Raw genomic sequence first — 15,901 nt, 5'->3', positions numbered from 1 at the left:
TTTGACAAAATAATTCCAAAAACAAAGCTCCACCATGATCCCGTGTTGGTCCCTGAATATTTACCACGTGGTCTTTTTGTGCGAGCGAAAGATGACATCGTTGAAAAGCAGAGCGCCCTAATGTTAATGTATATGGCTGCAAACGTAAATACACAGTAAAATATACATAGACGAAGAATAATAAAGGATTCATTTCCTTGTCTCCTCATAAGCACCCTGTAGTAAAGCAGTTAATTATTGTTATTGTTGTTTTGACTTATCCCTGATTGGAATATTAATATAAAAAAATACATATAAAAAAATGAACAATAAAAATCAATCCAGACGTCTGAATAGTTGTAAGGAAATTGTGATGAGTTTACTGTTTTCTTTCTTTCTCTTCACTGTGCTCTTGTTGATATATTTAGATCAAGCAATATTTTTTTTCCCAGTCGTTTTATTTGGTTACAAGCAATCATTAATTTTGTCAATCTTTTTATTTAATTCAAATTCGTTCAACTCTTTCTGCAATCTGCATAGATATTATATCTCTACATTGAAGAATCATCCATCCTTGTTTGAAGGACCCCAGGAGTCGTCAGAGTGCTTCAGTGTTCGTTAACACTCTTTTTAAGGAAACACAACGACGTTTTGTAAGCGTATAAAGTTATTTTAATTTCCCTTTTAACTAAGAACTAATATAGAGGGGCATCTGCAATAAAAGATGCGAAATTTTAATAGTTATCGTTAATTCAAATTATCTTCTTTTTGTTTAAAAAAATTATATAGAAACATTTTTATTTTTTTTCAAATTTAATCTAATTTAAAATATTTTGTAAATTTAAAATTTTCAAAAAAGCTTTTTTTTACTTAAAAAATGTCAAATTTGGCACTGATATATATATAAAACACATTATGCCAAAAGTGGCGTGTATAATAAAAACAATTTATACCAAAATTGTCAAAAAGTCCCAACAAATCCTATTCACGGCCTGCACTCACCAAAAAATAATCCTGCAGTCGCCCCTGATATATATTAGGGTTTCTCATTTCCTGAGTAAACAATTTTTAAATTATGGTATGACGGAAAATTCCGGGAAGAGATAGTAAAATCCCGGGGAATCGAGACAGTAAAACGTGGTAAGTTGACATAGTAAAATATAAATACTGTTAAATTTAAGCAATTTTTTATATACTAGCGGGTATACCAGACATTGTTTGTAGTTATTAGTCGTCGACAAACAGACAAAATTTATTTTAATAAGATAGATATGCACTCTCCTTTTCTTTTTAAATATGACACCCTCAGCTTTATTTACATACTCGTTCCTACAATGTTATTATTTTTATTAAGTATTGACGCAGTTCTAAGGTATTAAGCACACATTAAAAAGTGAAGCTTCTACAGATCAACAGAGAGAGATATTTATGAATAATTATGTCCAAGTTTAAATTTATGCATGTATTTAAAAATGATAGTGATTTTATAGAAAATTCAAATAACATTTATTACGATAATTTTAGAAAATTATTCAAAATTGCAAACACAGATGCTATAGGACTTATTTTTGAAGAATATTTGTAGTACTTTCGTCTTGCATTAAGAAATATAAACCAACTTACTATCAACTCTTGAGACATCAACGTATTACTGATCTTAATTTTTATTTATGTGATGTTTTTGAATAGGATATTCAATTCCAGCTCGTTGCTATATTGTTATTTCTTAGATCAAGTATTTACGCTGTTCTAAGTGTACACTAAAAATTGATACCTTTGCAGGAAAATAGATCAACAGACATCCATTTTTTTATATAGATGTCATGTACAAATTGTAACTTGTTTAAGGAAATTGTACAAATTACAACCAAAAAGTGGGAGGAAGCATATTAAATGAATACTTGAGAGTACTTGGGGTGAGAATAATTCACCAAACAAATATTCCATGGATGGTCCATATACTTATAATGGTGCAATTTTTGACCTTTTTTATGAAAACTAATAATCAAAAATTATATTCTATCCCGCATAAAAGTTCAAATGCACACAGTAAACTTACTCGTTAATACATAATAAATCCCTAATTTAAAACAATCAAAATGAAATTAAAGAATCAATTAATAACCGGTAATTAAAATGACAGATTATGTAATTGAATATGGCGTTATGAGACCTACAAATTGTTACTAGTGCAAAATTGCAAATTGTACCTACACGATATATATTTTAATAAGAATACATACATTTCGAACTATTCGAAAGATCCCAAATCAATTCATAATTCCTACGTAAATGTTCATGGTTTAGTATTGGGGCCCAAATTATTTATTAGAGTGGGGGTGGCTGTTTGTAGGGACTAGGGATAATTTACCATAAATATACATATACATATATATACTATAGGAAAAATTTCCTCCTGAGCAAAATCTCATTTCCGCTGCAGCATAAATTGATAAAAACTTTATCTCAAGTGAATTTTCCATAATATATAGTAGATGAAATAAGTATTGGATCCCTTGCCGATTTTGTAAATTGCACAATGATAAAGACTTCATATGGGGTTGAGGTCTGGGCACTGACGAGATGCCTTCATCTATTTTTCTTGAGCTGCTCCTTTGTTGATTGGGCTTTATGTTATGGTTCTTTGTTGTCCTGGATTTTCATTCGATGAAATCACATAATCAAAATTTTATTTTGTTAAAAGACCCTAAGTTACAAAGTAAAGAAGAATTACATCTTCAATCATGTAATTGGTATTCTTATTTTTTATTAATGTCAAAATATTAAAAAAACCCTCTCCTCTAAAACCTTCAGACCGCATGTTCTCTTCATTAAAAAAATATATGCAATATTTCCCAGGAAATGGTGCATTCTTTTTCGATAATATGTATGTCGTAGACGTATTAAGAACCCCGATAAATCTCGGAAAGAAGTCCTACTATCTATAGATACATAAATAGTTATTTGTGGTGAGACTCGGTTCGACCTTATGTGATTTTTTTTCTTAACGAAAACCGAAATTTAATCGTTTTCAAATTGTACTCAAATTTTTCCCCCTCAATATATCGATCCATTTTTTGTCGGTGATAATCTATGGACCAATTTTTTGACCTACCTCCCGGATTTATGAGTTTTTCAAATATGATGTATACAACCCATTATACTCCATATGACGTCATTCTAGATCACTGTTCACCATTTTGAAACATAACTATCGGCATTAACAATTCATCTATAATTTTAGATGAGATCGATTTTGTGTAAGGACATTTCGGACCGAACTCCTTTAGGGTACCGAATTAGTTCGCTCTACTAAAAATCTCAGACCGAAACCCAACAATAATAGGGATATTATGTACAATCAATATATTTTGAACTCTCTCTGTTCTATCCATTCGTCATGTCATACTAATATAATACGATTTTTTTTATTTCCTCTGAATCATTTTCATTAGAAATCCCTTGCATTTTATCGAATTTATGTAATCCTCTTGGTCATTCAACTCCTCTTTTTTGGAGCCATGATTCATTTTCGCCCTTGGTTTGAAAATAAAATCAGAAAAGAAGTAAAACATTCCAAGAACCCCCTGGAAAAATTTCAATACGTGTAATGAAAAAATGTACGTCATATAAAAATTCATTTGATAAAGAACCAAAAAGCGTCATAATAGTAACTTCTAATAACGGTTTCCATTTAAAAGGATACTGTGAATAAAAATAAAAAAACCTAGTAATGTTACGCACGCTTGCCTTAGTGAAAGTAGGCCGAAAAAGAGTGTGTTCCCTCCTTGTACATACTTATATAGAAAAAGCGAGAGTTATTTTTTAAAAAAGTTTTTGATACAATATTCAACAAACGCAGTTATTTATAGCCCTACATGCAAGCTAGTTGTTTTGAAGCAGAATATATTTTTTGATAAAAAAAAAGTTAAGATTATTTACAATCATATATATTATTCATAATATATATTAAAACAGTTAAGGAAGTCGAACAAACAGTGTTGAGAAGAAGTGATTGAGACTTGATTCTACTTACCTACTTGGTATTGTAATTAACCAAAAGGATATTAATATCAATAATAAAGGATAAAAGAAGAACCCAGGATAGCCAACCCTCCAAAACAAATCCTCACTATGCTTTGAGTCCACGGAGGGAGGAAGAGCAACCCTATTATTTTATCCTGTCATTGCGTATAACATAAAAATACATATTTATGTGAATTAAGACAAAAGTGAACGGATTTTCTCTTTTTTTTATCATCGAATATTTACCGAGAAATGTAAGTGTATAAATATTTTTTTTTACTATTGAGTAGTGTTATGTGTTTATACTTGTATTTGCTGACTGACAGTACTTTTTAACTAACTAAGTAGGTCAACGCGAGTAGGGTAGATAATAATGTCGAACACACACAACAACAGACTTTTCGTTCGTGTGAGTTGTAGGAGCTACTATTTGTGTACATAGTGGGGGAATAGCTCTCAAAATTTGTAATGAGATACGGCTCACTCGAGTCAGTAATTATATACTAACTTGGGGATGCTCCTTCATTCATCCCTTCCTATCATTCAATTACTTAATTAGTGTGTCCATTGTACTATTAATTACTACATTTATGGGAAGGGGGGAGGGTGGACAAAACAACGTAGGAATCCGATATCTTGGAGAGAGATGACGTCTTATCGTACGCTCAGTAAAAGTGTAAGTGAAACAGGAAAAAGAAATCCCGCTAGAGGGATACTAGTACTTCCAGCACCCTTCTCTCTTTTTTTCACCTTGAAGAATTAACGGTTTCCTTTTCTAAATGACTATGTACTATTATGATTCCTGAGTGGTTTGTCTTGGGTTTGCTTTATACCCGGAATGATTCAAAATGCTCACGTTTCGTCTTTCTTTTTTGCATAGACATATAAGTATTAACCAATTTACTACTTATAAGTAGTTAAACAATCATTTGTATATATCCTTGAGAGTGCATTGAACTTTTTTGGTTGCAAATAAATATGATGTTTCTTCGCACGCCTGAAAAGGGGTGGATAAATCCCGGATTGAAGGTCATGCGGAAATATTATTATTATTTACGCAAAAAAAAAAAAAAAAAAAAAAAAAAAATGGCGTCAAATATCTATTTAGCTTCAAAATTTGGACATTAATTCCTATATTTGAGTGAGTGATTAAAACAAAATTCCCTCCTACTCTACCCCTCCTAATATCAAGGACATTTGCCACTCTTGCTGACACTAAATTTGAAGAGTATAAAATAGCAATAAAAGGAGCAATAATAAAAACCAGACGTCTAATTAATAAATTGAAAACGATAAATTTCTGTTTTTGTTTTTTTTTGTGCAGAATTTTCAATTTATTCGGTTTGGACTGGAAAAATAGTGTTCAATGTACGTATTAAAATACATATACTATGTACATATGTAGACGAGACGACTGAAAAATAATAGCATTTGAGAGCAAAATTAGTATAGACTTGCATAAAATATGATATAAACACTTGCTAGATATTCCAATTGACAATTTGTAGAGGGATTTTAATTAAACTAAATCTCTTATCATTTATCTATCAGTAGAGAGTTAGAGAGGGGCGCCCTCAGAATTTTTTTTAGGGGGGTGCTTAACTTTCTTGAAGAAGAAAAAAAAAAAAAAGTTAAAATATTTATTTTTGCCCTAAATTTAACCACATGACTTTTTTTTAGAAGACAAATCCTTTAGCATCAAAGTATAAAGTAATGCATGTACTCATTAAAGACAAAGAGTAATACTCGAGAGGATAAGTTATAATAACTTATTAAACTAACTAACTCTAAGAGGAGGTTGCTAGCCTAAATTATTGGAGGGGGGGGGGATTAGCCCCAAAAATTATCAACACTATTATATAATTATTTACATATATGATAATAAATTTGGAGGAGGGGGCTTCATAAACTTTTTGAGGGACTCAGCCCCAGGGGTTAGTGACACCAAATGAGTGTTATTTTCCTTCCTCTTTTAGCTAATTGACGTAGCTCTTTATTTTTCAAATTGTGTGGGGTAACATGGTACACTTATGACTTGCCGATATGTAACAATAAAATAAACCCTGAAAAATTACAACACTTTGAATATCCCCTCGTCACTACAACTGCCTTCCTTTCCTAACTTGTATATATATGTATGTATGTATGTATGTAGTTTCAATACCCCCCCAGGCTTATAATATAAAAGTATGCTTGTAATAGATATTTGATATATAGTAGGAGCTATTATGGTATATGAATGAACCTACATGTAAGTCGGGGAAAATAAAGGGTTAGCGAGGAGAGAAGTGGAACATGTTTGTACTGCTACGAATAAAACAAAAAAATCTTTAATTTTTTAAATATTTAAAAATATATATATATGAATAAAACGAAGGCCAGGCATTGAACTCCACTTTTCAGTACTTTTTTTTTTACGCGCCCGACATTTACCTTGGAAATCAGTTTCCTTCTAATACTGCATAATATTAAATAATAATATTTAAAAGGGTTCTCTATACGACGACGACGACGCATCCTAAAATACCCCTTTGGGTTCAAGGACGTTCATCTAGAATTATCCTGTTTTAATAACATACATAACTCCTATAGTATATTAATAGTATGTGCACACTCGTACAGAGTAGTAGTCTCTCTACGAGTGTAGTGTAGGAATATGAAGAAGGAGCAACGCACGCTTTATTTTTTTTTAAGGTAAAAGTGTATATGCTTAAGATTGGCTAAAAAAAAGGGGGTAAGATATAATTTGACCTTAAAATGTTATTATTATTATTTTAAAGGCTTGCCTCAACTCTCACTCTTCTTTCGCAAAAGAAGGCTAATGACCCCAATATGGTTGGGATTCATTTCATAAACCAGGTAGAAGGATACTGAAAAAGTTACGAAATAAAAAGTTGTAAATAAAACAAGGTCGGCCGTTGAACTCTTTTTTTTTTTTCTTCTTCTATTAATGAAATAATATATTATGTATGTTTTGTAGTGGGGTGGGTTACTTATAATAGAATTCGTATTAGAAAAGAGTGAGGAGACTGACTGACTTAACTAATTAACTATACTACTACACACATAAAAGTGTGTTAAATATGTCTCTATAAAAATAGTAAGGATGTTGACCTAATTACTATTATAAGTAACTAATGTTATTTTTTTTTTCTCTCTCTCTTCTCGGAATAGTTGAAATAAACATGCCTGATCATCATCGTACAAAGGCCAGCAGCAATGCCTTTGACTCCCCTCTGTCCCTAGTTGTTGCCCACGAAGACCGGCTCAAAGAAGAAGAAAAAAATCATGGGAGCTCACCTGGACGAAGCTCCGGTTTCTCTGATGGAAGTGGTGATGAAAACTACCATAGACAAAGATTAGCATCTGAAGGGGATCTACCTTTGTCATTGGTGGTACGAAGTCTTGGGGAAATTGAATCCTATGATAGTGGACATGAAGAGGACCATCATCACCATGCCCATCATCGTGTCATTCTAGAAGAACCGGATGTGACCATTGCAAAGGTTATGGTAAATGCCGGGTCAGAGAAATCTGGCATTAAAATAAAGGATTTCGCAAAGCTACTATGCGAAAAGTCAGAGGATAATGCTCTTTCATCAGAAGTACATTCCGAATATTCTTCCTATGAAGAAGTACATCCACAGGCCTGGAATGGTAGCAGCGGGAGTCTCAGTGGGAAAGAAAGTTTTCCATGTGAATTCTGTGACAAGATTTTCATCAACAAGTACCATTTACAGTCTCATCTCGTGACTCATACTGGGGAGAGAAGTTTTGAATGTAGGAAATGTCATAAAACCTTCGGAAGGAAATCCACTTTGAGGGCCCACATGACTACTCATACTAAAGTCTCAAATTTCATGTGTCCCATCTGTGACAAGGCTTGCAATGATAATAATTCTCTCGAGGAGCACATTCGAATGCACACTGGGGAAAAACCCTTTGTGTGTAGCATTTGCTCTAAATCCTATGCCCGCAAATCCCATCTCAATGTTCACTATCGAGTTCATACGGGAGAACGTCCTTTTGTCTGCCTCAATTGTCGAAAAGACTTTACAGAAAAAAGATTTTTGAATGATCATATTCAAACAGCTCATAGTGGGCAAGACGGACCTCTTAAATGTCCGAATTGCTTTAGGGAATTTGCTTACAAAACATCTCTTAAACAGCATTTAAAAAAACAAATGTGTGTCAAGAACTTGAGTAGAACTGGTAACTTGGCCAACAACAATGGGGGGAACAATAACTCCAATAGCAACAACAATAATAATTTTAGTAATAATGGATCCCCGAATATCTCCTGTGGGAATCCTTCCTCAAATCTATCTAATAATAACAATAACACTGGATCCTCTCATCCTCACTCCAAGCAATTTTCCTGTCCCTTTTGTGAAAAAAGCTACAGCTGGAAACAAACACTTAAGCAGGTATGTTTGTCTTTGACTGACTCAGTCATTATCATCTGATTCCTATTTATATATTTACTTTTTCTCTTCCACAATAGCATGTTTCCATGTATCACCGTAATAAAGTTCATACCGATGAGTTTTGGAAATATGAACTCACCAAGCATCGGCGAGCTGTCGTGGACTCCAAAACTAATGAGGACATGTGGAAGAAACAACTTGGAAAGCATGGATCTGAGCAGAAGGCAGATAATACTGCAAGCAATGAAATGTGGTTAGAACAAATTAATCAATCTTCCAATCCTTCGAAATCTGCATTGTCAGCAGAAATGAAGCTCTTGGCTCTCCAATCCCTACAATCGTCTCTAAAACTGATGAAAATGCAAGAAGAGGGTGGGGAACAGAGTAGTGTAAATCCTCAAAAGGATGAGCAACTCCCAATAGCCTCTCCAGTAGCAGAAGCAGCCGCAGTAGTTCCAGTACCACCACCTCCTCCTCCACCACCAGTCCCAGCAGACCCTCCGTCCTCTCAACAAGATGCTGGATATTTGTCACTACTAGCACACATTAGCAGTGCACAGAGAAGAGTTGCCGAAAAGGAAGAAGCTCTTCGATCGGACTCACCCTCTCTACCAGAAGAGCCTGCTGCTAAGAGGACACAAATGTGGTTAGCTCAGTTAGGTCGCTATCGTCAGAAATCTGTTCAATACGAAATTGAAAAGAATCATGAAGAGCTCTGGGAAGAGCAAATTGCCAAAATTAAGCAAAATCCCGTAAAATCCCCCTTAGAGCCCGTCGAAATTACAATAGATGACGATGAAGAGGAGGTGGAACTCAATAGAGAGGAAGAAGATGATGAAGAAGGAGGCTATCTTCATCTAGGAGGAGTAGAGGAGCACGAACAAGAGCATCATCATCATGTTCCCGGACTCATTATGACTGAAGAAGCAAACATAAAGGAGGAAAGGGCGGCAGAAGAAGAGCGAATAATAATGGGTGAGCCGCATGATCCACTACAGCTACAACTTCAAGCTTATGAAGACCAAAGGGGCGTGTCTCCTCCCCCATCCTCCCCTCATCAGCTCAAGCACATTGTATCTCTTCCGAATACGCATTCTCCCCCTTCTACCTGTAAAATGGTTCCGCTAATGTCAGCACTTCAAGTTCAAGCGACTCATCAAGAAGATGATCCTGAACTGATCTCATCTGATGGATCTGTTTTAAAATCCATACTATTGGATAGAATTGGTAGAAAACGACCCAGTCTAGATCCCACTCCAGTTCCACCCAAAGCGAATCATCAAGAAGATTCAACTGATATTTTGAGGAGACGACTCCTTGGGCTAAAGGAAGAGCCTGTTCTTCTTGTTGTGGATGTTGAGTCCGATAACAATAACAAAAGTAGTAATTCTAGTAATTCTAATATTAAAAATAGTAGTAATAAAATCAGCAACAACCTCCGTGATAGTAACATAAAAAAAGATGAGCAGTCTTCGTCTCCTGAAAATAACAAGTCATCCCCGAAGAAGAAGGAGGAGGAAGGCAAGTCCTCAATTATAGAACAAAAGGAACATGCTCCAAGGCAATCCAACAGTTCTTCTCCAAAACCACAAAGAAAGGATTCAACCTTTGCTCACACCTCTGTTCTGAAACACCTACTCCATAGATACACTGAGAGTCACAACATGGAGTAATAATAATACTTCATAGATACTATAGACTTTTTTGTCATCTTTTTTTTAACTCTTCCTCTATGGAGTAAAAAAAGAACTACATAAAATAAACCCTTACATCCATCTTGTTCAAACGGAGCTTTTAGGTTGAATTCTAATTGTACTATCCTTAATCCTTATCCTTACAAAATCATTGGTAAATGATTCAGGAGCTCTGTCGTTGTTGTAGTTTAATTAATTAATAATAATAATTTCTTAGGTCAATTCTTTTATTACTACATACTACTATTCTTATTTTCCATGTCTGTCTGTCTGTTGTTATTCCAAAAAACACGAACCTGCAATTGTATACAGTTTTATATCATATTGTTTTTATATACATATTACCTATATACTTTTTTTTAGTTTATTTATTATCTGTAAATTATTAAAAACAAAAACTATTATTTACCTTTTAAAAGATAAAAAAAGATAAAAAAACGCTTATAAAAAAATGTTCAAAAGTTTGTCATAAAAATAAATTTTTATATAGATAAATAATATGGACTCATCTTGTGTACACTAGTCATGAATTATGAGGCTTCAATCTTGGTCCGTCTCCTTTCTTATGTATACTACGTAGTGTTATTCGATATACTGATACTACATTGATATAGTTAAAGCAGGGATCTTTGTAAAGGAAAACAACAACTAAGTTTAGCAATTTTAAAATGAATAATGGTTATTGCGTGTGCTCTAGCTTCTTTTTGTTCATTATTTAATAGGTCGTGGGGGTGTTAATATCTCCCTCTAAAGGAAGAAATGTTTTAACATCCATAATGAAATCAATATACATGAAATATAATTATGATATTTTTCCAGCACTAATGCTATCTTAAATATTGAAGATTCTCCTCTTTAGAGGAGTAATTCATTTGAACCTCAAAAAATCATATAAGAAGCAGCTGATAGTAAAAAGGGTCTAATTCAGTAATGCCATATATAGTGTTGTTATTTATTCAGTCCGGTTCAGTGTATTCTTAAAACCGGTCTAATAGATCCATGGTACCGGTTCTTAAGACTCTCAGTACTAAAACTGATTAAGCACTGAAGACATAAAGTTGAGTGACATCATCAATTTTTTAAAAGACTGAAACGAACTAGAAAGGGAGTGAACTGGACGGGACTCAAGTGCTCAGTTCAAAATAGGGATGGAACCAACCAAATGCCTCGCTCGCAAAAGTCTTATCTCTAGATATAGCTGTGCCGGATTAAGGACAAATTTAACACAGTACTTTTCTAAACTAATATTGAAAACGGTAATGGCGGCTCCAGTACGTCTCTAAAGAATTTGCACCAATCAAATTGATTATCTCAAAAACGACGTTACTACGCTATCACAAAAATATATTGTGTGGTTTTGTTGTCAGCTTTGTTGCTCCTAATCAGTGTTATGAACGTTGATCGATCAAATTAGCTCCTTATTAGCTGTGAACAATTCCCGACAATCATTGAATAGTAATTTCATAGTTAGGAACAGCGGCGATGCTAGCTCCATTGTTTATGAAGTCCACTTTAATATTTTATCATATACATTATACAGTAAACCAATTTATTACGGTGTTGATAATTTTTGGAACTAACTCCCCAAAGAGTGAGAGCTAGCAACAGCCTCTCATTGGCCGGAATTTGCTAATTACCAACTGATTTTGAGCCTTTTTCTTTTTTTGTGGAAATGTTACGTGATACATTGAATACATGAAGTGCAAGACAATATTGTCCTTTATAAAAAAAGTAGGGCTATTTTTAAATGAGCAAAGTCATTACATTTTTAGAAAAGTCCCAACATTTTTTTTTACATATATTTTTTTTAATAAAAAAAATAGTATCGAATGGTACCGAAATACCAATACTTATTTTGGATACGGTGCCGGTACAAAATTATTGGTATACGAACCACCAGCGCCGGAATGTGTTTATAACCGGGAGGGAGCAAATTATATAATGTTGGCATCATCAAGGGCGCCGCCAGATTTGGAAGGGGACAGGGTTGCGATAAATATATTTGATTGGAAGAGGGAGTATTAGGCTTTTTTCACAATATTGATCATTGTTTTTTGCTTTTTTATGAATGCAAAGTTTAACGAGTAGTTTTTAGCATTTTGAAAAAAAAATCCCAAAATTAGAACATTTTTTAGACAATAAAAAAAAAAAAAACCCTGTATGGATAACTATTAACATTTCTTAAAAATAACTGTGTGTTTGTAGGGGGAGGGGAGGGTAGCAATGACCCTTGGCCCCTATGGTAGCACTAATACGAACTATGGTATACGTAGACTATACTATCCAATTTTCGGTTGTCATCTCTGCAAAAAAAAAAAAAAAAAAAAAAAAAAAAAAAAAAAAAAAAAAAAAATACCACATGTCATTTTTGGTGCGGTAGTTGCCATCTCAATATTTCAAAAAAATCGATTTTGGGGTCAAAATAGGCCATTTTAGTCCAATTATTGAACTATCTTCAATCTGATGTTACTATGAGTCAAACATTGTACTTTTAATACTTATGAAGTAAAAATATTGTGCTCCTTGTTTTTTAAATAATTGAAGTGTAGTTTTATTATCAGTAGTCAATGTTCCTATTCTTCTAATCAGTATTCCAAACGTTGATTGATTGAATTGGATCCTTATATACAATGAGCAATTCAAGTGAATAATAATTATGCTAACGACGAATTGAAAATGTGCTCAGTGATTTGCATTTTATTAGTTTTATCAAAGATAATGTTCTTTCTTTTAGTTCAACAACTATTGCACTTCAACTAGGATTAAGATTTGTCATTTTGTATTCGATAAAATATGTAGACACATTCCGGTCAATTACTTGTATTCAATTCTATGCAATGAGATGAAATACTCAAGAATGCTAATCGTTGCGAACCATCATTTGATTTGTGAGAAGGTTAATTTGGCCACAATCATATGACCCTTCCAAATAAACTCATATATCAAGTAGAGGCGTTTGCAAGATTATATCTACTGTAATTAGTGTTGTGTCGGTCCTTATTTATTCGGTCCAGTCCAGTCTTAGAACCGGTTTTATCGGTCCCTATGGTCAGTCCATAACTGTCGGTACTTCGATTTTTTCATACAAAAATCGATCGTTTATTAAGCGAAATAAGATGTATGAAATCTGCATTAAGGTTATTGCACATATCTTGCATCCCCCATTATAACACAATTACAATATAATAAATATATATTATATAGTTACTTAGTTCAGAGAGTGCTCGTGTAGTTCCTGCTTAGTTATATAATTTATTATTTTATATAACGAAATAATTAAAAAAAGGAAACACACCTCCATTGATGTCACAAAGGATTGTTTTTATCTTCTTTAAGGACCAACAAGTGGGACTGAAATGGAATGGACTGGACTGGACCTCAGTCCTTGGTCTTAAATAAGGACCTACATAACACTGACTGTAATATAATCTTATATTAAGTGTCCGTCCGCCTATGGATTAGCCAGTTTCTCCTAGTATCTGTAAAATAAAATAATTCGTAATAAAGGGAAAGAAGAAGATTAGCGAGTTTGTCTTAGTATTCTTAGTATGTGCATTATCAAATAATTCGTAATAAAATATATAATTATGGTACATCTTAGTATATATATATTTTTTTTTTTTTTTTGGGGGGGGGATAGGGGGCTTTGTTTTAGGAATTTTTTTTTCGAGAAAAGTTTCAAAAATCCATATATTCCCAAAAAATATGAAAAATTATATATTTCTGAACAAATATTTCAAACATCCATAGTTATTCACAGAAAAAAAGTTCAGAAATAGCATTTTCATATATAACATTTTTCTTAGAAAAATTTCAAATATTAAATTTTTTGAATAAAATTTAAATTAGTATTTTTAAAAAAATTCAAATATGATATTTTTTTGTACAAATTTCAAATATTATATCTTGTATAAAAAAATTTTAAATATTATATATTTTGAAAAATGTCTAGTAAAAAGCAAAAAATATTTTATGTTGTAGGTGGGGGCAAAAGGGCCCCCCCCAAACGCCTCTGATCTTTAATTCTTTCAAAGTAGGGCTTCAAAAGGATAATTTTGAATCATTTTTTGATACAAATAGAGGATAATTAATAGTTGAATACTACAAATGTACCTAATCCATATTTAATTTTGTGGAAAATTCCTTCTAGTTTGCTTTAGAGTTGATGTCCTACGTTGTATTTGAATTTGTACATAACTTATTATATCTAGGAGAGGGGGAGAGAAATGGCCACTTGCCAATTTCTTATGTATTTTTTTGAAAGTAGGGCACATCATTATACTTATTATATTATTGACCTATGCAAGTGGAGGGAGACATAATAATTAATACACTTACTTATTTAGTGCTTACATATGTCGTCATTTTCTTCAATATATTAAATGAAAGAAATATGTATGATTATGTAGTACAGATTCTAAGAAATATTCTGTGCTTCACTTGTACTGGTAATACTAATAGTAAAGGAAAAGAAAAAGGGAAAAGAACCTTGATTGAGGAAGAGAAAAGTGCCCTTCAGTGCACATAAGTTTGTGGTAAAAAAAACTGTTATACGTAGAAAAATATTTATAGTAACTTGAACCAACATACTAGTGATGAGGTACAGACAGTTCGATTCGGTCTTATGTTATTTTCTCTAGTCGGTTTTATAATGATATTTCGGTCTAGACCGTCATCTCAGAATGAAGATTGAAACTTGATCGTTGTCTAATCGTGGATCAATTTTCTCCTTATCCCCCCCCCCCTGATTATTGAGTTGCACAACTTCATATAACGCTATTGTAGGTATATGTTCACAATTTTAAACACAAATGACATCATTAACCATTCATCTAGTAAATCTGTAAAAACTGAATTTTAAATGAGGCTGATCCAGAACTAATTTTTCTTTGCGACCGGTCCAGACTAAACTTCTTTACAGGAACAAAAAAGCTTGGTACACTAAACAACATAAAGGTCTCAGACTGGTATCGTATTTCAGACAACCCCCCCCCAACACTACCACATACTAATGTTGAGACTCGGTCGAAGACCAATCTTTTTAATATTTGGTTTCTAGATTAATTGGGACTTATATTTCGGCCCTGATCGCGATTTCAGAGTGTAGACATAAATTTTATTATTTTACAAATCCTGTACTGATTTTCTCCCCACTCCTGATTTATGAGTTGTACAAATATCATTTATGCAATACATTTGACTTCATATGTATAACGTTGTTGTAGGTTGATGTTCACAATTTTGACATAGGCTTGACGTCATCAACAATTTATTTATAAAAGTGGTAGATAACAAATTTTAAATTAGACTGATCCAGACTGAATTTTTCTTTCAGACCGAACTTCCTTAAATAATCAAATTAGTTGGGTCCACTAAAAATTAAAGGGGCCTCAGACCGGGTTTGGATTTCAAACCAACCCTAGTTCCATATTTAAAAGCGGGAGATCTCCCTCTTTCAAACTTCGTCATATAATCATCCCCGCATCAACCATGCGAATTCTTGCAATTTTGAATGGAAAGGAATAAGAGGGGTATGCATGAATTAATTACTATAAATAATACGTAATTTCAAAGAAGCTAAAAAGGTCAAACTCAAGGACAAGAACTGGATGAACGTTCCCATCATAATATATATTTATTACTTAGCTTTATATCATAAAGATACTCAATTGAGAAATACCACAATTCCTTACAAGTTATTCTCGTCTTCATATTGTGTACGTAAACAGAAATCATGCACTAAAAAACAAAAATCAATAATGCAAGCAGTAGGGT

The 15,901-nt window shown here is 33.1% G+C and overlaps 1 protein-coding gene across 3 annotated transcripts; it reads left to right on the top strand.

The window, feature by feature from the left end:
- Positions 1–307: 307 nt before the first annotated feature.
- Positions 308–10,621, top strand: LOC121117684 (uncharacterized). Of its 3 annotated transcripts, none has more exons than XM_040712149.2 (3): positions 308–632; positions 7,180–8,432; positions 8,510–10,621. In XM_040712149.2, exons 2-3 carry the CDS (start codon positions 7,191–7,193, stop codon positions 10,103–10,105), a joined length of 2,838 nt encoding a protein of 945 aa, XP_040568083.1. In that variant the 5' UTR covers positions 308–632; positions 7,180–7,190; the 3' UTR covers positions 10,106–10,621. The 3 variants fall into 3 exon arrangements, with proteins under 3 accessions (XP_040568083.1, XP_071744917.1, XP_040568084.1); XM_071888816.1 differs by lacking the exon at positions 308–632 and adding an exon at positions 3,830–4,259; XM_040712150.2 differs by lacking the exon at positions 308–632 and adding an exon at positions 5,660–7,105.
- The last annotated feature ends 5,280 nt before the right edge of the window (positions 10,622–15,901 follow it).

Source organism: Lepeophtheirus salmonis, chromosome 5 (genome assembly GCF_016086655.4).
Source record: "Lepeophtheirus salmonis chromosome 5, UVic_Lsal_1.4, whole genome shotgun sequence".
In the NCBI taxonomy this organism is placed as follows: Eukaryota; Metazoa; Arthropoda; class Copepoda; order Siphonostomatoida; family Caligidae; genus Lepeophtheirus; species Lepeophtheirus salmonis.
The sequence above is the reverse complement of the archived record's forward strand: the minus strand, read 5'-3'. Positions and strand labels throughout refer to the sequence as shown.

Bases quoted from the DNA above. Each gene is read 5' to 3' on its own strand.
- LOC121117684 (XM_040712149.2), top strand. From the start codon at position 7,191: ATGCCTGATCATCATCGTACAAAGGCCAGCAGCAATGCCTTTGACTCC. The intron at 8,433-8,509 runs GTATGTTTGTCT...CTTCCACAATAG, and splicing joins GGAAACAAACACTTAAGCAG to CATGTTTCCATGTATCACCG.